Source organism: Paralichthys olivaceus, chromosome 20 (assembly GCF_024713975.1).
Source record: "Paralichthys olivaceus isolate ysfri-2021 chromosome 20, ASM2471397v2, whole genome shotgun sequence".
Lineage (NCBI taxonomy): Eukaryota > Metazoa > Chordata > Actinopteri > Pleuronectiformes > Paralichthyidae > Paralichthys > Paralichthys olivaceus.
Window position 1 is genome coordinate 18340403 of NC_091112.1, and position 26049 is coordinate 18366451.

The window sequence follows — 26049 nt, forward strand, 5'->3', positions numbered from 1 at the left end:
AGTCTGCTCGCTACACCTCTCATCACTTCATTTTTTTTTACCCTGCCTCAAATGTTGAGCGTGGTCGCTGGATCTGAACTGCCCTAAAAATATCTCTCCTTTCCTCTGCACCTCCTCCCACCTGAAGACTGCCTCTCCCTGTGCAGGCGGATATCATTGGCATGTAGCTCATTAAAGCGGGGGGGGGGGGAGAGAGGATGGAATGACAGTTAATCAACCCTCCCACAGCTGCCGTTCCTGTCGTCATCCCACACTGAACACCAGCATCACGGCCCCTCAAGCTGGGACCTACCTGCGGCTTTCTGGTGGCTCATTGGAGCTAAGCCACATGCCATGTCGGAGCGTGTCCAGGGCTCAACTCCATCCCTGTCGCACGTCTTCCCTTTTTCTCCACATTTTTTTTCTCGCTCAATTTCTGTAGAAAATCCAAAAAAGAAAATGCCTTTTTTCAAACCCTGAGGGATTCCTCCTGAGTGAATTCTGCTGCTGCTGTCTGGGTTAGCTCATATATCTGGCTGATATGAGGACAACCTTTTATATTAAATGTGTCTGCTTTTTGCTCCTCAGTAGCTTCAGGGTGTCAAAGCTGTAGTAGAACCTGCCTCACTCTGCCTTTACAGAGGGCTTGAATATCTGGACTCACATCAGATTACGAGAGATAAAAACTGTTTGGCTTCTGTGTAATTACCAAAGTCATTTCACAAAAATGTGTCCTTATGTGTTAGAGAAAAGCCTGAAATTCAGGTCTGACCTGGGTTCACTGTCTTTGTGGAATCTGTAAAAGTAGCTTTTTCCATGGATGTTAAAATGAAGTTGAAACTTGTTAGCATTTTAAAATTAAAATCCATCAGACCTAATAAAGCATTGAAGTCATGAGGTTAGATACTATGTGCTCCCAGGGGAATCAAAACAAGTCTGATTGTCTCCAAGATGTTACTCATCAAAGGACATTTGCATCAAGTTGTCCTTTCTTGTAAGACAAAGTGACTCCTGAGACTTAAGGCTAGGGTTGTTATTCCTGTAAAAGCTAGCAGGATACGGCCACACTTTGAAAAAATACATCAGATGCATCCCACCACCTCAAAGAATAGCATCGTTCACTGTTAGAAACCCCGGGGTGTGTTTGAAACAAACTTCCATGTATGAAGTATCACCCGGCAAAGTGTTTCTATTTGTTCAAAATGTCCCTCCGACTGTTTTTATGCATGGAAATGGACTCTTTTACCTCCTACACAAGAATCGTGTATTGAGAGGGTTTATAGATTTGAGCCACTGAAGAATAGTTCAGTGATCAAAACAACAGTACACAATATATCACAGAGAGTCATGACAATGTGACAATGCTATGATTGCAACTACAAGTCTGCAAAGATATGGTGCCGGTTTACACAGTCGAGAAAAAAAAAACGACAGTCATGAGGAATATAACATGTATCTGGATATGAAATCTCAGCGCAGCCTTACTTTAAATGGGCAGCAGTCCCCTCAAATACATTAATGGTGTTGAACAATGTAAATAGTTGGGTTTTTGGAGCAGGTGGAGTGGGATGTTCCCCAATCGCAGGGTCAGTGGTTCAATTTCCAGCTCATCCAGTCAGCATGTCAACGTATCCTTGGGGAAGACAATGAACCTTAAGCGGCTCCCTAACGGCTGGTCCGCCAGCGTGGGAATGAAATGCATGACTGACAGGCAAAGGCAAAGGGCTCGATATTGAAGTGCTTAATGAATGACAGTCAACATGTGAGTCTAATCTAAAGGACAATCAAAATGTGTCAGACAAGGAAAGGATAAAATAATACAGTTGTGACATAATGAGAAAAATAACTCGGGAAATTCAGAAGAAAATCAATCTGAGGTCTTAACTGAAGTCAGATGCTTCCAGCCGCACCACCGTGACATGTAGGGATCCATTCATCCGTCATCAAATGTGGGTATACGCCTGTAAAAAACCCTCATCATTGAAACCCTAGTAGGGACTGGAGGGGGTGTTGGTGCTGCTTGCTCAGCCAAGCTTATCGCACTGCTCCGTCAGCAGGCCAAGCCCCACAGGAGACAGACTGAGGCCAAGCAGAGTGGAGGAGAGGCTCTGGGAATTTGTTTCTCTCTCTGTCACCTCACTGAGAAATTGACCAGCGGCGCAACGAACTGAGCAGCAGCACGATCAATTGAGGAGCCGGAGGGAATTCATGATGGTGGCTGTTGACCAATCGGACGTGTGCGGTGTATCAACAGACGCGAAGGCACAGGGCGATTGCTGCTGGCGCTGCTGCCAGCCCACCGTGATCACATCAGATTTATAACAGCATGTGCATTTTACTTTCCCGTCGATGAAAGTGCTTTATGTCATGTGATACAAGCTTCACTTCAGACCACAGGAATGATAGACCCCCATTTGTCTGACTGTGGTTTTCACTGGTTGTAATAAAACTCCTTTTTGTTTCTCGGCACATTACCACCACCGCCAAGTCCGTAAAGTTGTTAGCATTCACGCAGTCAGTCAGACCCCTAGTCTTAGCTCAAGCTGCAAGTGGCATAGAATGCAGTTCTCTCTCTCTCTCTATCCCCCGTGATGACCTGTTTTTCTCTCTTTAGTCTGTGGAGCTGTCAGTCAGAATCTGTTGCGCACGAGAGCGATGTGCACGTGCACCCTCGCTACCCACATAGATTGATTGAATTCTGTGGGAAACGCTGCAGAGAAAGTGAAACAAACTTCCTGTATCCACCCATTTATTCGTTTCCACACCAGAATTCAATGAGCTGACCCATGCTGCACCAAGTTTTGTGGTAACCAGTCCTAAAGTTTTGCCTAATCCTGCTCACTAACAGACAGACCAACAAAACGAAAGTATAACCTGAAATAATGGTTATGTATTGATCTTGTGAGAAAAACCTCACCCGACACCACTGCTTGTTAGCCACCATGTTGGGCTCATTGTATATGACTGATAATCCAGGGGCTGGTTTCAAACAAAAGGTTTAACGCTGCAACACTTTGTTGTTCGTTGTCTCATTGACTTCGCTTCTCTTGTGTTACAGCCGACCCTCTGGTGGGAAGCATCGCCACACAGTACCTGACCAACAGAGCTGAGCACGACAGGATAGCCAAACAGTGGACCAAACGCTACGCCACATAGATCATCTCAACTGCACCAGGACCCCTCCACCCCACCCAACACACACCCACACACACACAGACACACACACACACACACACACTTCTGACACCTCCCCTCCTCCGAAATCTATGGAAGCACACCCGCCCCTGTCATCCACCCTGCCCCCGTCCCTGAAAAACGAACTGTTATTTGTTCCATGCTGACTTGAAAAGCTTCTTTTTTATACAAAGAGTCTATTGGGATTGTATTTTCCAATACACTGAATGTTGATATGGTCATGAAAAGCTTTAATACTGTTATTGTTCTTGTTGATGTTGTTGTTCTTATTGTTATTGCATTGTGTATAACATTGTTGCCACCCTTGTCATCTTCTCTATCTAAGAGTGCGTGTATTATTCCCATTTCATGTGATGGTTTCATGTAAAAATGATCATACAGAGTGCGTTTGTTTAGTTTGTTTCCCTCCAGTGGTTTTACAGCTCATGGTCAATATTAGTGCATGGCATCAGGATATGTGTTCCTACAGTGGACATGTGGTCATGGTATTATTTCTGTCCCGCGGAGTTCAGAGTTCTGGCATGGAGTGAGCCCATCACTGTGTATGATGATAGTGGTAGTTTGCTGTACATTTAATGCCTTGTAAGAATACATACTCATTGAATACTCAATTAAACACTGGCTGTAATGTGACCGAGCCTGTCTCAATCTGTTGCTTCAGTGTGTCTGTGTGTGTGTGGTCCAGATATTTCTCATGTTAAGGTTTGACCTAAATCTGTCTACACAGTCACATTATAGGGGCTGTGCTTCTGGGGACGAAAAGCAAGTCCACATAGTGTAAATCATCACATTTTAAGGTGGAGACATGTTTTAAGGTCATGGTAAGGTATTCCATTAGTCATGATTAATTTTAGCAGTACGATTTTGTTAGGGTGTACACGTATCAACACGTGTGTATGCGCTGACCACTTCCTATTAGAAATGAGTCATCATGGGCTCACCACAGGAAGCAGAATGGTTAGATGGAGGGAGGTTATGGTTTGTCTTCCTCTAAAAAAAAATTATGTTATTTTGATATTTAGATTTTATTTTTTATATTCATTTGAATTATTACCCATTAGACATGCAGTGCAGAAGTTATATAAACAGTGCCTTTGTAAAACTCAGGCCCTGTTCCAATCTGGTATTAACATCAGTCCTGAGACGTCCAATCACAAGTCGACATTAAGTGCGACACAGTAGCAACAGTAGTGGGCTTCACGGCACCTTAAGTGAAAAGTTGTGTTTCAGAGGACATTACATTGCCTTACCATAACCTAAAACTACTGCCTAACCCTATTACTTGAAACATGTCTTCACCTTTTAATGCAATGATTTACTTCATGAGAATAAGGAAAATAAGACCCCATATTGTGTGTATACAAAAGTAGATCCCCACAGAGTTAATATTTATTATATGTCAAATATAAGTTCATTGAAATTCTGCTCTGAATTTATTGTTTTGAAAAACGACCATTTAAAACTGTGCAGATCACAAATCTTTTTAAAGCCCTTTGAATCAGAAGGAAACCAAACCTAAGCTTTCTGAAAACCTTTGGGGAAACCCTGAGCAATGGGATGAAAAAGGCAAAGTTGCCAGGTTGTTTCAGGTCCCAGTGAGATGATGAATGTGATTCTGTAAGTCTGAGTGATAGATCCACGAGTGTGAAGGCTTATCAGCTGTCAAAATACTGCACAGTGTTTATAATAGCACCACAAAGGGCGACTGCATAGTTATTACAGCAGCAGTCATTTTATTCTCAGTCATTATGATTCCTGGGCAGATTTACCACTTTGACATGACTAAGTAATCTACCAGGAATGTGCACATTCACAATTTGCTGCAGTGCATTGCAGCACCGGCACCCTTCACTGTTCCTACTGGGTGTTCTGATTGAAGTGAATGAGGGGGTTGTTGTTTCTACACAGCGCTGTGCTCTGTGAACATGACCTTATAAAAGCATGAAATTTCTTTTAGGCCAGGATTCTACAAAACTAAAGATACTCTTCAGTGGGCTCTGGGCCTGGAGTTAAAAGAAGTTAAATTTCTTTGATAGAAATGATAGATAACGTTGTTTGGCTTAGTGCTTTACAACTTAGTGCTTCTACGGGTGTTTTATTTCTGCATTTTTGGGAGGATATTAAGGAAAGTGCCGATTAAATTAAACAAAACAAACAAGCAGAGGAGGAGTAGATATTGTGGCCGCTCTGAAAAGTGTCTGCAGACATTTTTTTCAGACTCCACTCAGTGACTTCAACCTCTACAGTGCTGCCTGTAGCCTGAGAGGAAAAATCCAGGACATGCTGCTCCATTTTGTGACCAAAATCCAATGGGCAAAATTGTGTGTGGCAGCCAACAGCAGGAAATCATGCTTTGTGAACATGACCTCTAGGGGCTCATGATGGCTGAATTTGTGATATCTGTGAAAACAAAACACATGAGCCGCAGCCTTTTTACATCAGCATCTTAGCTCTAACTGTTACTGACAGTGGTCACGTGAATCTGGTCTGTATTTATAAAGCGCTGTGAAGTTTTTGCCTTTCACCCATTCACACACATACATAATCTATGTGCAGCCCTTTCTCTATGAGAAGTGACGTTGTTTGGGTTCAGTATCTTACCCAAAGACACTGCTCATGCAGAATGAGGAGGACTGGGATCAAACCGCTGACCTTCTAACTAAAGACGACTCGGTTTAGCAAATCAACATGTTTTTACAGTGGCTGGACCGACTGTGGAAAATGAATAGAAAGAAGAAAATCTGTCTGAATCAATAAGGGATGTTGTCAGGGACGATAGTGAAGAGCTGAAGAAATTGGTTCCAGAAATGTTGTCTTTCACAAGGACGCAGCAGGAAATGGTACAGGTCAGAAGTGTTGGAAAAAGTCAGTTGTTCTTTAATGTCCCTGTAGTGTACAGCACTTTGAATCTACCTCCAAGGTCCACCAGTGTTGTCCCCTGTTGCCAAACGTTGTTGAATCTCGTCATCTTTGCACCTTGATATATTTGTCTGGATCTTCCGACACCTCTTTTTCATCCTGAGACATTTGTTTGTCTTATCTTTTTTCAGTTTTGCATCCATCGAGTGTTAAAATCGCCATCGACAGGCCTACTTGCTCACTGTGAATTACCAGGCAGGAAAAGTTCTGGAAGATGTCAGGAGCAACTGACTCAGACATTTGCATTCTCACATACAGCCCCTTTCAGGACAAAGTCCAGACTGCAGTGCATGTCTGAGAGCAGCTTATAATATGTGTGGACGGCTACAACTGTGACTTCTGTTTCCAAGTTCTTGCTGATGAGACACTTTCTCGGGCTGCGTTCAGCACTGTGTGAGAACAACACATGCCGCCTGTTTCATTTCAATGAGACCACTGTGTTTGCACAGCAGGGGTCCCAGCGCAGAGCTACAAATACACTGGGTCTTCTTTTGCTCTAACTCAATGCATCCTTTAGCAACGCACACAATCAAATCCTGCAGGTACAAGCGGATAGTTCTATTAGATCACTGTATGCTGTTACAGAAACGTAGCCCTGAGTGAAACTGTAAGTTGAACTGAGGTCAGATTTTATGATAAGTGCGTAGTCGAGCAATCTATCAGCTCGTTTCATCAGTAGAGATAAAGCTGGCTTTAATTAATTAGATGATCTGTGTTAAGTCAAAAGGTATTCAACCCCGTTTCAGCAGTCTCGTTATACTCTCCTCTAATTTAACAAACCCCCTCAGAATGTGTTTCTAATGGAAGTAGAATACCACGAGAAAGCAGCTGTCTTGACTGGCAGCAACATACATTTCCATTACGTCTGCAGCCGTGAGCCAAAATACTGACAGGCACTACGTTTAACCCCCCGCTGCACAGACATTATTTCAAACACACCTCATGAGGACAAGCAGTTCAGCTGTAATGTGTTGCAGGTTTTCATGGGAGCACCTGGACTCTAACACGAGGCGTGAGAGGCTGAGAGGGTTTAAAGTGTTGACTGAAATCCTCCTTCTGCTACAAGTGGAATACTACAGCTTCATGTTATTACCATGGACAGTGTGGAGTGTCTTCAGAGTTACGGAGGTTTTTCCTTTTACTTCACAACAGATTCAGAGCTGTGATGATGTTAAAATCCTCCCCTGGCTGTGGTGGAAAAACATACCTCATAAAAGTCAGCGGCATAAAGCAGAGAGCACAACAACGTTGACTTCTACTGTGAAAGGGATTTGTCTGCTAAACCGTTTTCAGGCATGATCTGCGGAGGAACTCCGGAGAATCGTGTCCGGGCTTTCTCTGCAGGTTTCCTTTTAATTCTGCTGCTGCTGCGGATTTTGTTTGCAGCACATCAACACCAGCATCAGCTCTCTCTTGACACCTTTGTCAGTGAATCCTAAGTGTATATACGACTTTTCCATCCTTAGATATTTTATTTTTCTGTCTGTCATGTGTAAGAAGTGTCACCAACTCCCAACTCGCTCCCTGTGAATCCAGTGGGGGATCCCTCGCTCGTTCTCACATTAGATTCTGCAGGCTTTAGACCTTTGGCACCAAACACATGGAGTGAGACTAGAGCAGGTACTTATCTTTTTAGTTATATTTATTTTCATTGTAGTACTGTGAGGTGTATGACAGCATACAGTTACAACATGAAAAAAGTTATTGTCTTTCCATACTTAGTCCATTGCTCATGCAGAATAGATAAATTAATGTGAGAAAGCTTTTTTTATCAAATACTCCAAACAACAAAATACAAGACACCAGACCAAGTACCATGCAGTTAAGTTATCTATTTAAACACATCAATGAAATAACATTACATATTTAATTAAAATATAAACCACCAAGGCTGAACAGTCCCATACATCCAGATTTTTATTTTGATCAGAGCAAAAAATGTCACACACTCTTAAATATCAGTCCCCCCAAAAAAATGTTTAATCAACATCCATGAATGATTCTCTCTGAAATCAATGAAAATGTTGAAAAATCGATCTAACATGTGACAAACAATTCTGCACCCTGATCCAGATCCACACCTTAATTTGTCGGCCCCTTTCTTGGCCCACACCACATCCTTCCACCAAATGTCATGGTAATACGGTCAGTTCTTTCTGTGTAATCTTGCTATCAAACAAACAGAGAGCTGTGAAAACACAACCTCCTCCGCAGAGGTAATAATAGTCTTTAAGTTGATCAAAATAGAAGGTATTACTATTTTTTTGCTATAATTTGTCCTTAGGTTTCTCTATTTCTCATTGTGATCTCCTACATGCTGTTGTTGTTGCCATTTAGTCATAATTTTGTGATTTTTTACTTCACAGCCAGCGGAGTGAGAAGCTGTAACAATGGTTGAGACGTCTATGTACTTACATTCTTTCCCCAGCACGATGTTTTTTTTATCTTACTCACACAAGATAATAACTTGTGCAGACAAAAGCCAGGTATTACCTGATGTCTTAACAAAATATCAATATGACTTTAACATCAATTAACACAAGTTCACACATGTTTGCTCAAATTTGCACAAGTGATTATCTTGTGTGAACAAGGTCTTGTATATTTTCAGCAAAGTCAACTCACAGAAACAAGATATCTGATAATATATACGCACACAACTTAATACGAGTTCACACAAGTTTATAAGTTCACAAAAGCCCATTTTACACAAACAAGATATATGATGACATCCCTGGCTTCTGTTTTCTTATTTAATTTGACAGGCCGGGGGGGAAGACACTGAGGAGAGCAGTGGGTTATGGTTAGTGTGGGCGGCCATACTGCCTGTGCTGCAAACAGAGCGTGCACTTTACAGAACAAGCCATCACTGGTCGATGGCCTTCCTCACAGCTGCCATGTCTGAGTGGGGGTGCAGCGCTCGGCTTCGGTTTTTAGTCTCTGGCTGAGCTGCAAAGTGGAGCAACAGTGGCAGAGTTAATTATGGTTGACACATCGGTGGCGCAAGGAGGGGTGGAAATTAGGGGGGGGGTTGGGCAGTCGTCATCCTCCCTTCCTAACACTGCAGGAGGATAATAATGAATAATAATGTTGCACTTGCACAGGTAATGATCGATAGGAGTGTAACGGCCACACTGGGTCTGTGAACAAAGGTGTGATGTGTTGGAGAGGGGGAGGGGCTGTCAGTTAGTATAGACATGCTGTTGTAAGCAGGTCAACATAAACAGTTTTTTCTCAACCACATGTGGCTGATTATTATTATTTTAAATGACATTTCAGTGGCAGACGCCCAAATAAACAGTCACCATGAGGAGTTGGTCTGATTCACTGCAAATGTGTTAGTTAACACAGTATGAACCAGTGTGTGGACTCAAGGGCTTTTAAGGTGACACTTGCAATACTCCACAATCTTGGGGCCCTTACCTCCAGAGGGGCCCTGCAGTGAAACATTTATCTAATTCAAAACCCTTCATCATCTCAGCTTCATCTTTGGACATTCCAACATAGATAGGACCTGATAGGTATTAACTTCTTACTCCTTTTCGAACACGGTTTATTTATTTTGAACATCTGTTGTTTAAGTCCACTTGTTTGCTGTGCCTTTTTCTGATGTGCTTATATGTTCGGATTTTGGCTCGAAATAAACACATAAGTAACTTACTAGATTTAGCAAATTTCCCCATCGTGGGACTAATAAAGGACTTCTTATTCTTCTTTTTCTTAACTAACCCACTAACTAACTAACTGTGTGCAATCAACCTACCATTACCTAATTTCTTCACTAACACACACACACACACAGGGCAGCTGTGGCTCAGGGATCGATCGGGTCATACTCCAAGCAAGTCGTCAGTTTGATAACTGTCTTCCCAGTTACGCATGCCGAAGTGTCCTTGGGAGTGCTGCCTGTAGATGCACTCAAAAAAGTATGCTGAAAAGTGCTTTGAGTGATCAGCAAGACTAGAAAAGTGCTATATCAATAAAGACCATTTACACACACTCTCTCTCTCTGGCACACACACACGCAGTCATGTCTCAATGATTTCAGAGGACATTCATTTCCTGGAGACTTACTCTAACCTTCACCATAGTTACTACTTGCCCAACCCAAAACCAAGGGATTCAAATATGTGAAGCCGGTTTCTGTCCTTAACAAAATGTTATATTGATAGTTCTCCAGAACCTTCTCATTGTAAGAAGCTTTGCACTGGGTTACAGCCACATGCTGAGAGAAGTCAATAAAAGTGCCACGTTATCACTTTGTTTAATGTTTATTTAACCCGCAGCACATGTCATATGTTAGCTGTAAAGTGTCCTTTATAAAAGTGTCACTCATGCACTCCGCCGCTGTGTTTATAGCTCGGCAGTAACTCCGGCTGGTGGCTAACAGCAGCATCAATTTATTACTTCCCAGTAATGAGGAGGCCTGGTAATGATGCTTCCTACACATGATGGAGCATGTCTGTGTTTTATGCGTGCAGCTCTGTGGTTGACAGTGAGCAGGAGGAAGATAACATCAGATTCAGCAGGAGCAGAGGATCACACCTGCCGCAGGTGTGTGAGGTCCCGGAGACACACAGGAGAGACAATGAGGCATCAACCTCACTAGAAAGATGTCTGAGTCGGTTCATGGCTTCCTGCAGAAGTTATGGCTCCAATGGTTGAACGGTTCAGCTCCTGTGTGTGTGTGTGTGTGTGTGTGTGTGTGTGTGTGTGTGTGTGTGTGTGTGTGTGTGTGTGTGTGTGTGTGTGTGTGTGTGTGTGTGTGTGTGTGACATTGTCAGGACGTCTGTCTGCTGCTGGACAAACACTTCCGGCGAGCTTCTGTTCATCGTGCGTGATAATCCCGGAAAATGCACGATTGAACTCTTCAAAATAAAGGCACCAAACCTCAGTGGACAATTTAAGATTTTGAACCCGACCACACACACTGAAATTGATCCCGACAACTGACCACACTTCCGACATGGAAAATGATCAATAATAATATTAAAAATGATAATATAATAGTTATAATACATTCATCCATCCATCCTACCATCCATCCGTCGCCTATATCACTTGTTCTTTGAGGGTTGTGATGTTTAATACTGTTTTTATCAATTAACCTTAGCTATACAATGAAGACATTTGACTCTACGACATGAGCTAAGAAACTTTTACTCCTGTACATTTCATCCCTCAGATATAGGTTTTCTGCCAAAATAAATTTGACATATAAACGACGTAATATTTAAATATATAAATACAAATAATAAATAAATTAGTTAAATAGTAGATACATGATTTGTATGCATATATTGATATCTTTGATCCTTGTTTTTTCACTTTTAGTTTGGCGGATACACACAATAGATAGATAGATTACTTTATTTATCCCCAAATGGAAATTAGGTCGTCATGGCAGTTCGGTATTTGGATACAGTAAAAATACAATAGAATAAGATACTGTAGGCAGAAAAAAAATAAAAACCAAAATAAAACCACGGAATAGGACAAGGGCAGTTAAAAACACAAGATAAATATGTAGATAATGTGTGCATTACAGTCACTTATGGGGATTGTTCCTGTGCTTTTTTTCTGCTGCACATGACTGAAGAAAGATTTCTAATTCATACACTACATCCTTGCCAGCGCTTGTACTTTTATTTTTAAGACATTGACCGGAAGTGTCGTTTCTCTCCAATACAGGTGTGTTCACAGTGGCGCGTCCAGGCTGTGAGACACGCACACACGCGCACACACACACACACACACACACACACACAAAGAAAGGTACCCGTGTCTGTTTGTGTTGGAGCTCGTTGTGTTTTCACGGTTTGTGTGTTGTACGGGGGGGACGCGCACGTGAGTCCGTGAGAGGAGCGTGTGGAGTCGGTTCATCCTGACGCTCACACCCGCAGCTTTAACCCCGGGGAGCCTCCTCATGAGCGGCTGTCTGGTCTCAGTGGACCGCGAGTTAGCAGCTGCTGCCGCCGCCTGACCCGCTCCTCCTGCGGGGGAAAGTTTGCTTCCTCTCGGAGGCTGCGGAGCTGAGCTGGAAGTGTCGGGACTCTACACCTCAACAACTGCGACATCGCCCCGCCGTCGACGTGCCTCCTCTGCCTCGATCCGGTCCCGGTTGTTCCCGTTGCCTCCTCACAGCCGGGCCCTTCCAGCCCAACTCCTCCAGAACCGGATCATTGTCTTTGTCGCAGCCCGACGGCTCTCAAAATAAACTGTGCAAACACGAGCCGGGTCAGAGTTCAGCGTCACGAGCGAGGGGGGGGGGGGGGGGGTGATCCGCCGATAAACACCAAACACCCTGTGTGACACACACTGTGGTCAATTTACACTGATGGAGCCCGGGTCAGCACCTTGTGCAGGCCTGCTAGTTAATAATGACGGAAACCTGTATGGACTCTGGGGTTCATGGTCGCAGCACATAGCCTAGATATACCCCGTTTGCATTTATTGAAAACGAAATGCAAAGCTCCATTAAGATAACATTTAAGTGTCATTTACTTGGCTGCAGCTGATAGTTAGGTTTTATAGGAACTGAGTGTTGCATTGTGATGCACATTTAGATACAAACATTAATCTTGACAGCATTGTGTTACTGGAGAAAAGTTTCTAAAAGTTACATGCAGGAATTGAAGCCTGTTCAAAGATGCTCATCTTTGACCTTTCTAAACTCTTGTGTTCCTGCTTATTTCCCCAGGCTCAGTATGTCGGATGAAGATTCCCGTGCCAGCACCGGCTCTTCCTCTTCCTATACTCATCAGCCGCCGCAGCAGGAGGAGGAGCAGCTGACCCCCCCAAAGAAACGAGACAGCAAAGCCAGCATGAGCAAGACCTCCAAGCTCCTCTCCACCAGTGCTAAAAGGTGAACGGCCTGATGGCGGAGGATGGCGACCATGTTTCAGTGACCTACAACTGCACGCCACTCTGTGTTGCTATGATGGTTGAAAGGCTCATGGATGTATTTCAGATTTTGTATTTCCCCCGGGGCCTGACGCTCACTGTGTTGAGTGTTCATCTCTATGCCCAACATCTGGAGACACTCAGAGTTCTCTGTACAGTTTACAAGAGATGGACACCAAATGTCATCAGGAGCATCAGTCGGTTTTATTTTTAGTTGCGGAGCAGCTCTCGCCTTGTGTCCGTCAGGCATCGATCTGGGCACCGGAGTCTGGATCCACAGTATTTGTTGAGAGCTTCCATTTGACCCTCGCCTCTTTATTTTTGCCTTTGCAGAATTCAGAAGGAGCTGGCCGACATCACACTGGATCCACCACCAAACTGCAGGTGAGTGTATGATCATGGAGAATGTCTACTGTGCCTTTCAAAGCATCTGGGCCAAAGTGTGTGTGTGTCTGCAGCTGTATGGTTGTGTTTTAGAGGAATTCATTTGAGGTGTCTTGAATGTGACGTGAAATCTCCTTTGCATCTGTCTCCAGTCAGAAGAAGAAGACAAAAGTATCTAAAAGACTCATCATGTGTCTTTGTGTTTTATCACTTATGACAAGGAGGTTATGTTTTCAACCTTCCATTTGTTTGTCTGACGGTTGATTTGATTGTTAGTAAGATTCTGCAAAAACTACTGGACTTTCTTAAAAATTGTGAGATAGTACAGTTTCCATCTTCACTGATTTCCCCAGAGAATAATTAATGGATCTTAATGAAAAAATCTGGCATTTTAGAGGGGGCGGGGGGGATTTGGTGCAGCTTGATTGAATTTCTGAGGACTGTTGGGCCTTGGCAGACGTATCCGCTCTAGTCAATCCCATTCTAGTTTTATTCTTTTAATGGACAGTCCAATCAAAATTTCCAGTTTTCAATTGTCCTAATAGGAATATTAAGTTCTCTCATACAGCGTTTTTTAATAAGGAAACATTGAGAGCTTAAATGAACGAGGTGTTCCAAAGTCAAAAGTTTCTGTCATTTTATGGTGTTCGTTTCTTAGGTAAGTGGGTTCGTGATTGACATCTAAGAATGACTCACAATCGGTCAAGTGTGCCTATGGTGGGACCTCGCTACGGCGGCTCCATCCCCCGACTCTGGCTCCAAATGTGCGAGATGGTGGCATTTGTATCTGAGATATTTTGGCTTCATTTCTGTACAGTTGGAGGAAGTGGTGACGTGACAGTCATCTTTATATAAGTGTGTATGAGTCTGAATTCCATTAAGCAGCTTCAGTTTTGAAAATGTACACACTGTAGTGCTGCACACGCCGTCCTGCTGCCTCGAACAGTCACTCGAACATGAAATCTAATAATTCCACAAATCTGTCTCTGTGGAGCGTATATCTGGAGAACCAATCATCTTAATAGCTTTAAACTTGGCATAAGTACTGTTAACGACCTATTGTTAAGGAATTTGGTGTGATTTGGACACGTGATACATTCAACAGGCACTGCACTAGTGTGTATTAATCACAGGTGAAAGTAGTCCCCAGTAAATGCTCGGTCTCTTCCTGTTTGGGTCATGTTTGCTCAAAACCACATGTTCCAGCTGTTTTAGGAAAAGACTGAGCCTTTTTTCTTTCAAAGTGTATTTTCATGAGTCTGGTATGAATCTTCAACAGTTGATGTCTCATGTTAAGAGCACGTGATTGAGCAGATTTCCACACTGGCTGGTAGACCGCACCTGTAGTGCATCTTTTTTTTCTGTTGTTGAATTCATCACAGTGCCAGTCGTTCTCACTGCACCGGTTCTCCTGGAGGATCGTGGGATTCTCAGGTGTTTCCCTTTTGTCGACGTGGCGACACCCAGGTTCAGAGGACGCTGTTCTCACCTGGCCAGATGAAGGAAATGACAAAGTGCTCCACGTGTGTGTGTGGTGGGTAAAAAAGAAGGCCTCATCTTTTCATTTAGTTTCTTTCCCCTGTGGAAAATCCTCCACTCAGCACCACGTGCACTAAGGGGATTTTTGGGGGGATTGTTTCGTTCTTTGTGCTTCATTTAGCAGAGAATCTGCTCATTAGGGGTGTGAACAGAGCTGGCCAGCTTTGCCTTGCAGGTGCTGTTCAATGGATTACACATCGATGAGTCAGTGGGTTTGGCGTCTTGTGCCTGCTCACTCTTTTTCCTAGTTCCCGTCATCATCGGTGCCTTTGTCATATCAAACTTTATCTCGCAAACACTTTAAGGCAGCGTCTTTCATTTGGCATTTATCCAAATGGAATTACACGCCGCTCGGGGAATGCTGCGCAGACCCTCTTTTATTTTTCTACAGCCTCGTTGTCACCGAAGTGTGAAGTGCAGATCACAGTTCTGCCCCTCCCTGCATTTCCTTATGTTTTATCCCTTTTTTTCCTCTCAACTAGCTATTTCATTTATTGCTCACATCCTGATCTTTGTGAAGACATTGTCCTCAGGTGTTACAGATTCCTGACATTCCATTGGTCAGAAGCTGAACGGGAGGGTATCTGCTAGAGCTGAGCAGGGTTGGACAGCCGTTGATGTCTTAAGCCCGAACCATTTGTAAATCAAGCAATCCTTTGTGTCTCTTTTGAGTTCTCCTGATATCAAACAGCTAATTAAGATCGTGTGTGTGTGTGTGTGTGTATTTTGCTGCTGATGTGAGCACACATACACACACCTCTGCAGTGTGTTACTGGCTTTGCGTGTTTGAGACTACTGAGGTTTTCTCAACAGTTTCTTCATATCTATAAAAAGCCTCCTCCCTGGAGAGGAAGTGGCTGGCCCGTACAATGCAGTTACTTCACAAAGACCTGAAAGCAGCACTGAGCTCTGAGCTGCTGCTGCACAGATGGAAGTTTGAAGAAGTTCCCCTCCTACGTGGCAGGCTTTAGTGGGGTAGCAAAGGGAAATAGAGGTTTCGTTTTATCTCACATCAGCTGCAGGTACGGCTGAGTTTGACTGTTTTCTGCCAACTGAAATGTGTGTGCGTGGATCTGAGCATCCAAGATGGAAAAGTCTTAAAAATTATAAAAGTAGGTTTTGTTGACATCAGATAGTTCCTGGTTTACAGTAACCAATTCTTTTGGGCTTCAACATTGGACGGGTCGTCAAGTCTGATTAGTCGTAGACCACGTATAGGTGGCGACAACTGGTTGTACATATGCCAGCCATAAGAACGTCTTGAGTCAGTTCCCTAAATTGCAACGTGAAACCAAAACTAACCAGATCAAGTTCAAACGATGTAATAAAACATCTTGGTCTGAATCTTCAGGTGTGAAAATGTCCCATAACTGATCTACAGTCCACCGTTTCTCTAGAACTAAATCAGATAATGCACATTGATAAATACTGAAGTTTTCACCATTTATTATGAGTTTACATGACATTTATATGAGATTTACTTTAGTTTTATCCTTTTGAAAAGGATTGATTTTCATTTTGGTCATTTATATATACGAACTTTGTTCCACATTCATATGCTGACAGCTTCTCAGTGCTCACCTTAAAATACATCTGCACATAGGAGAAGACACCTGACTGCCCCTGCCAGTCAGTCCAACATGAAACTTCCTTAAGTGTGATGTTGAAACTTGAAGGCACCAGTGCACACACACTGAGAACAGACAGTGAACGGGGATGCAGTGCTGCTTGTCGAACCTATGACTCGTGCAAATGCATGCACACAGTGAAGTTGTGGTTTATTTGTAAGGTTGTTTCAGTGGTTGCTACAATGGCAGGTTCGCAAACATTAATCAATTCTTACTGAGCACACAACCAGACCGTGAATAGTTAATAATAGAAACATTATCATTATCTTATGTTTCCACCCCTGTAGGATGTGGTATGGATCAGGGAAGAACCAATTAATATTTGGTGCGGAGCCAAATCAGGGAACAGATCCTGGCATTTATTTTTCACCTATTTAACATTGTGAGGTGTTTTTCAACATTTTCACTGTTAATAAATGGACCTTGATGAAAAACACCATGGACACTTAGGGAACTGTTATCTGTGAAAGTGCAGCTTGATTGAATTTAAGGGGACTGTTGGTCCCTGGCGGAGGTACACACTCTACTGAGTGTGAAGTTCTAGTTACTTATGTGATTATGGAAGTAAAACAGTTTTTGTTTTAAGTAGGGAACTGACAAACTGAGGAAGGCAGCCGATGTGAGTGCTGACTCGGTTCCAAGTAAATACAGCCACATTTAGCCCAGATCAGTCTGTTCTCTGAGCCGTCTCCTTTTCGTTCTGTCTCTATAAAGTACAGAAGTGATAACGGAACACTGTGGGTGCTCACAGTTGATGACCATAGGTTTGTCTTCTATTTCTGATTCTCATCGTGAGAATATCATTGATAATGCAACTTGAATGGATTTGAGAATTTTCATATATTTCATCTTTGCATCGACTTTGTTTGTCAGTGTCCTGCAGGAAAATGTCACATTTAGTCTGAACACCCCATTAGTCTGACTCGTGGAAAGCCTGCACAGCTGCCTTCACATCAGCCCTCTGGTCAACAGAACTTCTCTGTGCTCAGCCCCCTGGAAAATGTGATGTCATGGTCCAAGTGAGGGATAAAGAAATATTGAGCGGAGGGATTAAAAGCAAAGCTGCAGTTTGTTGTCTGGTAGTGTTCTAAATAAAGACATGACAAACTCAGACTGCTTTTCTAGACAGAGCATCAGTGCCTCTGTTGGTCGGTTCTGCACATCTGCACAGTTGTGCATCTGCACAATGTCCAGTCGCTGCTAAACCAGCAGTAAAATTAGCCCATTAAGACATTTCATGCAGATTTATTTATCTGGCACAGTGCTATAATTTACTGACCTGCAGTGGAGTCATATTGTGATGGTTTGTGTCGGACAGTAATCCATAAATGTTGAACATATTACACTCTATTGAATATAAATGAGTTTATTTGGTTTATTTTGCTTCTACAAAAATTAAATGTTGTGATTTGAAAATGTTTCTTTCATAGTAGTGTTTATCAGCTGTTATGCCCAGCTCTAGTGATAACACAGACTTATTAGTATGTAATGACTGTTTGTTTCAGTGGAGGGGTGTGTGATCTTCATCCTGCACTGTTCTCAAGTAGCACTGAGAGAACGTATACAGGCTGATTGCCATTATATTAAATCGGTGGGGTGTGGTGGTGTGGGAGCGGTTGTGTGTGCTGTGATTCTCCGTGGCACTCAAGTGAAATGGAGTCATTATATTGTCTCTGTCAGGCAGCTTATTACAGTCTCTCTCCCTATCATCACAATAGCGATTTAAGCAGGTAGTGGTGGTGAATGAAAATGAGTCTGAGGCAGTGTGCACATTAAGGTCCACAATAAAGAGATGGAACTTGCACAAAAGTGCTTTGAGGGTAAAAAGCATTGTGAAGCAACACAAAGTGTTGAACTGATTAATTTACAGATGAGGAATGGAAACACAAATGTGCTCAGTACAGAGAGAAGAATAGAAGAAGAGAACAGATGTGTTTTGATCTTTTCAGCTCTGAGGCTTTTACACTGAAGGTAAAAGTAAAATTTGCTCTTTTGTATGTTTAACTGTAATCACTGCAAACAAAAACTTGTTGTCACTCTGCAGTGTAAAGCACTCTGTATTTCGATTTGGTGGGTGAAAAAGTGTGTGGGCAGCGAGGCCAGTGGTGCAGCTTGACCTCACAATCAAAAGTAAGGATTTTTTGGGGGGTTAGGTAATTGGAAAAAAGTGCAAAAAATATCAATACCGTTTCTAACTGTTTCTAAAAACACACACTGCCCAAGGTTGATTAAAAAAAAACCTTTAATATGAATTCAAGCACTCTTTTATATGTTCACCTGCCATATTGACTTACCTAAAGACTGCACATTAAGACATGCATACGAACATATTGGAGCTGATTTTATGTGAGGCAGATGAATGGTGTCGGCTCAGTGGACATATTCAACCTCTCTTCTCCTCTGCAGGGCCGCGAGACTCAGTTTTGGGTAAACCGCTGTGTGCCTTTTTCAAAGGTTAAAGGCTTAGAAAAAAGGGAAACAGCTGAAATGTCAGCAGTGTTCTCGCTGTGAGTGTGCGTGCGTGCGTGCGTGCGTGCGTGTGTGTGTGTGTGTGTGTCTGTGTGTACGTACACACAGAGGCCACAGAAGAATCCCCCCTCTCTCCTGATATTGAAGTGAATGACCACAGTGATAACATGGCATATTACTTGCTCACAAAAAGCACTGGGTGGCCTTTGTGTGAGGTTTGGCGTCAGGCGGGGAAGAAGCCCTGCCTCTCTCTCTCTCTCTCTCTCTCTCTGCCTCTCTCTCTATCTCTCTATGTTATGTTAGATGGTTCTGTTGTCAGGCGAAGAAAAAAAAAAACCTGGTTGAATCTGTGGCAAATGATTCAATATCTATTCTTGACATAGCAGTGGGTCCTGACTGACACTCTTGTGCTGTGACATGTCCATGAGCAGTCCCTCCCCAGGTCAGGCGTCCCCCTGCAGGAACGCTGGTAACACAGTGTTAACGAAGTGCATTCCTCAGTGGGACGTGGTATTTTTTTATGTAGTGAGCGGGGGGGGGGGGGGTTATTTTCACATGTGGGTATAGGAGTACCTTTTGTAATCTGGCTTTACTCTTTGTTTCAAGCCATCACTTGTGTACACACTGTAGTCAGTAGTGGGACTGACTTTTTAATGCTTCGTATAATATACAACAATTTCCCAACTGGGATCAATAAAGTTCATCTAATCGAATATAACGATAACTTTCATGAAGGTTACGATCACTCTGAGTTGAAATAGGTTGAGAGGTTTCGATTCATGTGTGTGGGGGTTTTGGAAGCTGTAATTTGTGAAGCTTTTGAAGCTCATTTACGTTTCTACAAAGTGTTTTCTGTTCAGCTCATTAACAGCTCCTCCCCCGTTTGACAATGCATGACACACACGGATCTGTTTTTTCTGTGGCAACAGAAGCCAGAGGTCAGTGTGTGAATGAGACAGTATCACTGCAATTATCTGTCATTTTCCTGCAGGAATTGTTTTCACCCGTGTGTGTGGGGGGGGGGTGTTTGCGTGCACGTTATACCATTATTTTGAAGGGTATCTCAGGTCTGGAGCTGAGCAGTCAAAGGTCCAGGTCAACAAAAATATTGTCATAAAAGTGAAAATATAACATGGACATTTCTAGGAATCTCTGCATCCTATAAACACGGCCTAAAGCTTAAAGACATCTATTTCTGATCATATGGTAGGTTAAGGATCATTATGAAATGATTTTATTCCAATATAAATAAGTTACAATTGCCCCTCTGATGCTTTCATTTTTATTAGTCTGCCATTAAACAAATATTTTTCTAATGTCAGACACACTGGTGTGACTCATTGTAACAAAAATCTCTACTTAACTACAGAATCCTTAAATGTGACAAAAGTTATTTTCCCCATATAGACAATATTATCTTTTCAACTTATTGATTATTATCTTAAGTTATTTGTGTTAAGTGACACAATGAAAGATGTAACAATGATCTATAATGCTCTTGCTTTACATCAGCTTCAATGTTGTCACAGAGGCTGTCCTGTTACATTACATTCAAACACTGCATGCAGCAGAAACCGATGAGTACTGCTTACAGCTGTGAGAAGAAGTCCCAGTGTAGACATGGTGGACATGACAGACAGAGAAAAAAGAAGTGTTTAGGGCTTTTCTGTGATATCGTTTCTACATAATCTCAAACTAGTGTTCTGTACTGTACTTACACATCAGTCAGCACGCTGATTTATCTGCCTATAATCCAGCCATTTCTCTCATAGTTTGTTGTTTAGTGTATAAAACATCAGAAATGGTGAAAATGCTCATTGTTAAAGATTATTTGTTTCAATTGCTGCTTTTGTTTGACTGGTAACCGTCAAAAACTCGAGGAGAATAATAATGTGAAGCGAGAATTTGAGGATTTTATGGCAGTTGTTTTCTGCAGAGCAACGTCAATTATTGCTGTTGTAGTTAATTGATTAATCTGCCTTTTAATTAACTTTATGGCATCTAATTAGATCATTGATTAACTGCTTTAGCCCAACGCATGTGGTTCACAGAGAGTATAGTTGTTTTCAGACATGACCTCCGGATGATGTCTGTAGAATTGGGTGCATTATGTCTTTCACACAGGAACAACGCAGCAGGAGATAGTCTGCTCAAAAGTGTCCACGATAACAGAAATCTCTGGAAGATCTGGTGGTGGGGGGGGTGGTGCTGCAGGCAGCGGCAGGATGTTATGTGAGATTTCTGCTGTGAAGATCACATGTTTTTGTTACTAAATGTTGCTAAAAACTCTCGATATCTTTATTGTGTCTGTTTCATCCTGAAACATTTGTATTCTTTGAGTCTAGTTTTTTATTTGTGTGTCTGTCCTGTGTTAGAAACATCACCAGCACCCCCACTCACTCACAGTGAATCCCAAAGACTTTATGCGGCCTTACTGGAGAAAGCCTGCAGAAAGTCAGAGGCTCTCAGTCGGACATTTACCCTCACGCACAGCACCAGAATTCAGTGCATGTCTGAAAAGCCGCCATAGAGATCTGCACAGGCTCACTCCTGACCCTTACCCCACTGCCCCCTACTGGGTAGATGTGGTCCTGCTGTGAATTTTGGACCTCACCTTAAATGACGTTCATAGCTCAGTAAAGTGTGTCTGATTCTACAGATTTTACACTTCCTATATTATCTGTCTTCTCTTTTTATCACATGGAAGCAATGCACAGAGGGGGGGGGTGCAGGGCAGGACACCCTGGAGGAGAGTATGAGCTCCAGGCTTCATGAGGCTTGACCCTTTTCATGTGGAAGCAACAATAAATGTTTTATTACATTTTACAGCCCCGACTAGAGACACAGACATGATTTAGGTGGTGATTCTTGCTCATTAAGAGCAGTCTACAAAATAATATGTGTGTGTGATGAAGTGTGGACAGAACTGAGCGTCTGCTTCACGGAATACTATAAACTATGCTATATACAGAATACTTGTTTGTCGGAACAGACGACCTACAGAGAAATCAGTGTGTGCAGTCAGAGCTTCGCTGCACTGTATTATTCGTGGAATTGCCGTGTCTGAATAATGTAATAGATTTGTTTGTTGAATAATACATCGTACTTTGTTTGTTTAAATATTCAAATAGTTTCTGTCTAAATATATTGCTGTACACTGTGTTGTGCATGTACTATTTTTCACTTTCATTTGATTGCCTCTGTAAGAGCTCTGCTTATTTAAAAATGGAATGTGAAACAGCAAAGGTTTGTTTTGCTCGGCGCTTCATCAGCCGCTCAATTATGTGAAAACGTCTGTGCCATTAAAACGCAGAGGGAAGCTGCTGTTGACTTTCTGTGCTGCTGCTGTAGTTTGAGTCCTGTTAGTATTCAGTTGTATCTCCATAGGCAAATGAGGCTATGTTGATCTTTTCTTTTCTTATTGCTTCCCACTGTGTGCATGATGACGCACGTGGGCCACCGCACTTTGTTTATTGTATTAGTGGCTGAATATCGTAGAAGAGTAAAATGTTGTCATGAAATATTCTAATACTTATATAGAGTTTTAAATGATCTTAATTTCTTCCAAAGGCAGGGACTGTGGTCCTCTGAACAAACCCAGGACCTGATGAAAGCCCTGATCAGTTTTTAGGGGTATCTGAAATAAGAGTTATGACCTTGTATTTTTATATCCTTGTTTATTTGTATTTTTAATGGTACTAGAGCCATTGTCATGACTCTTATGAGGAGAGTGAGACAGATGCTGCTTCGATGTTAGGTGAGGAAACCTCTCACGCATGATAAAGTTTGAAATGCTGTCGTTGTGCCTTTGTGCAGGTTGTCAGGCAGCCAGAGAACTGATCCGGTTTACACAGTTTTTTTTTATGGAATACTGAGCTTTCAAATGAGTCCCTCTCCCTCTGTGGTACAGCTGAGTTACCGCAGTTGTTGCCTAGTTGCTAACGACACTACAGACATAGACAGTAAATTCTCCCTGTGTCCCGACAGCGCCGGCCCTAAAGGAGACAACATCTACGAGTGGAGGTCGACCATCCTGGGCCCTCCAGGCTCCGCGTACGAGGGAGGAGTGTTTTTCCTGGACATCGCCTTCACACCAGACTACCCCTTCAAACCACCCAAGGTAACTCATATATTTTAACTAGTTGTCTGTTTTTGTGCATCAGACACTGATGGATCTCCTTCAGAGAAGTGTAGTTTTCATATTTTTCACTAGAGGGCACACAACCAAATGAGATCAGCAGCTAATACATATCTTCAACTTCTCAGGCCTCTAAGATACAGTGATAGTTGTCGTCCTCTCATCTCAACTAAACTGCATCTATCATCTCACGTTTTCTAACATTCACACTTCACAAAATATGACATGAGGGCTTTTTTTCTTAATTACTAAGGTACTGCTCTTCAATTCTTTGTAACCTGTGGAGCAGCATTCTTAAAGTTGAGCGTCTCCTCACCTCCTCATTCTGTGGTGCAGACTAGTTTGTAATAAATTAAAGTTCAGTGGGTTGATGTTGGCCTGATGAGGGCCTGACAAGAGGCATTATGGAACAGTTAATGTGTTTCTGTCTGGCAGACATGAGAGAACATAACGTGTTCAAAATCTGTTTTGGGCAAGAGCAAAAAATTAAGAGGAAGAGGAGAGAGTGTATAGGGCAAATGAGGGGATGGGGGGGGTTGAATAATAATTCTACTCTGACCCAAACGTTTGTCCAGAGCTCCCCTCTGTCATCAATTCCCAACCATCGAAGCCCTCAAAAAGCATATTTCTTTTTCTCTTATCTTTCTCCCTCTGGCAGATGTTGTTATATTCTGGCCTCTCTTACATTCAATTCACAAAAAACACTCATATGCATGCACTCAATTACCACGATAAATGAATGGGAGCCAAACATGATGACCCCCCCCCCCCTTCCTTTTTAAATCTATCTTTTATTTATTTATTTATTTTTAATGTTGATGTGCTTGAGTCCCCCTCTTGTTTTCTGCTGTGTCCTGGTGTTGGTCACCAAACTGTATTGCACTATAAGTAATTAACTAAGAATAAATCTGTTTAGTGATTTTGATCCTCTTGTTTTGTGTGCGTCGTCCAGGTGACGTTCCGCACCAGGATCTACCACTGTAACATCAACAGTCAGGGGGTGATCTGTCTGGACATCCTGAAGGACAACTGGAGTCCTGCCCTCACTATCTCCAAGGTCCTGCTGTCCATCTGCTCCCTGCTCACTGACTGCAACCCTGGTGAGAGCTGCAACACACACACACACACACACACATATTCTGCCAATATTTAATATATTGGTTCTCTCTGATTTAACAATCCATTTTGCCCTCAGTCAGATGATGTATAATTGTTTTAAATGATTTTCCTCTTTACCCTCTATTTCTGTCTGCAGCATCTTTTTTTTATAACAGAACATTCTTCCCGGGAAAAAAAAAACCTCTTCTCAGCCTGATTGTCTTGAGAACATTAGAGGAGAAATGATGAAATTCTCATTTCGCCCTACAGGAATTACAGGACTTTACTTAAAGGGTTTTAAAGTTGAATTTATCACTCTTAAATGTGCTCTGTGACTCCAGCTCATATTACAGGGCCTTAAACCCCCTTAAATCACCAGGCTAAGCCTTTGTGACTGGAGACGGTAACACAGCGTTTTTGCTGTGACTGCCTGAGGAAAAGCATTCAGTAAATCATTGTATTCTTCTGTTGAGGAGGGTTACTGCAGCACAGTTGCTCTTTAAATGTTAGCAGTGTTCTGTGTGGTAATACCAAGTGTAATTCACAGATTCACTATTTCTTTAATTGTTTTCCTCAACAAAGAATAATGTTGGGATATTTAATTACCTATGCAGTGATTGAGGATTTTCTCCATATTGTCGGCTCCTGTTGTGGGGAAGTTGGGTTTAGATATTAAACGATGTCAAAAAAGGGGCAAATTATCTTTTTTTATTATTTATTATAAAAAATAAAAAGAGTTAATACACTGTGTAAATATCTAATCAATGCAAGAACATGTTCGTATTCTTATTCTAAAATTCTCCTGCATTTGTTTGTATGATGAAAATGCCACAGCAAGGTTCAACAAACGCTTCCTCTGAAAAATTGCCACCTGGTTGTATTTGGGTTAGTGCAGGAGAATCGTACATTAGCATAATAAATGCCCAAATAATAGCTTTATAAGGCTAAACTTCCTGCCCAGGGTCAGAAGTGTTCCCTCATGAAAATGACATCAGAGTAAACAGAAGAACTTGAGTAGTTCAGAGATTCAAGTCCTGATGAGATGCAGAGAGGAAAGTCTGGACATTAAAGAAAAAGGAGAAAGTACAAGACAATTGGTGAATGTGACAAGCTGTCATGAATAACTTGTATACACAATTTAAGAACAAATCTGTTCATGAGGTCGGGCTTCCACAATGCTTCTTGTTACCAAAATAATCCACCATAACTATTATTGTGATATCTACAGAAAAAAAAAATGAGGCTATTTCTAATGTCCCGTTTTGCTTTTGTGTATTTGCAGCCGACCCCCTGGTTGGAAGCATCGCCACACAGTACACAACAAACAGACCTGAACATGACAGGATAGCCAAACAGTGGACCAAACGCTACGCCACATAATCACCAGAGGGGCTGCTGCTCGGATGAGTCAGGGATGCTGTGGGGGGGGGGTGAACTTGGGGGTGGGGGGGATTTTTATCTCAAAAGTCTTAACTCCTGTCTTTTTGTTGTCATTTATTTTATTTTATTGTCTCCAGCCTAACTATAATCAAATTTGTCAATAATGCATTTAAGGTTTTCTCTTGTTTTTTTCAGCTTGGGCTTGAAGGATGAATGTAAAGACTAAATGTTAGGTAAAAACTGTCACAGCAGGATCCCCTAATCCTGTATAAATTCTCACATGCATTAAAAGTTCTGGGTGAAGTTTGCTTCCCCCCCCCATGGTGTTTGACACATGTAGACATGTTTGGATATGGATGGATACTGGTTGTGACATGTGCTCTGTTCTGATGACAAGTTGTTCCCTCTCTCCCTTAA

At 42.3% G+C, this 26049-nt stretch overlaps 2 protein-coding genes across 6 annotated transcripts in view; both read left to right on the forward strand.

Moving 5' to 3' along the window:
* LOC109631885 (ubiquitin-conjugating enzyme E2 E2) overlaps positions 1 to 3807 on the forward strand; it is a 56824-nt gene extending 53017 nt beyond the window's left edge. The window contains exon 7 of the mRNA XM_020090919.2: positions 3038 to 3807. Coding sequence (XP_019946478.1) covers positions 3038 to 3135 — 98 coding nt within the window. The 3' untranslated portion in view covers positions 3136 to 3807. The remainder of the gene's footprint in view (positions 1 to 3037) is intronic.
* A 7957-nt stretch (positions 3808 to 11764) lies between these two features.
* On the forward strand, positions 11765 to 25671 carry ube2e1 (ubiquitin-conjugating enzyme E2E 1). 5 transcript variants are annotated; one of them, XM_020090868.2, is made up of 6 exons: positions 11765 to 11811; positions 12794 to 12958; positions 13330 to 13380; positions 23004 to 23136; positions 24107 to 24254; positions 25535 to 25671. In XM_020090868.2, exons 2-6 carry the CDS (start codon positions 12801 to 12803, stop codon positions 25630 to 25632), a joined length of 588 nt encoding a protein of 195 aa, XP_019946427.2. In that variant the 5' UTR covers positions 11765 to 11811; positions 12794 to 12800; the 3' UTR covers positions 25633 to 25671. The 5 variants fall into 5 exon arrangements, with proteins under 5 accessions (XP_019946427.2, XP_019946428.2, XP_019946429.2 ...); XM_020090869.2 differs by lacking the exon at positions 11765 to 11811 and adding an exon at positions 11823 to 12330; XM_020090870.2 differs by lacking the exon at positions 11765 to 11811 and adding an exon at positions 11852 to 11868.
* Positions 25672 to 26049: the final 378 nt, after the last annotated feature.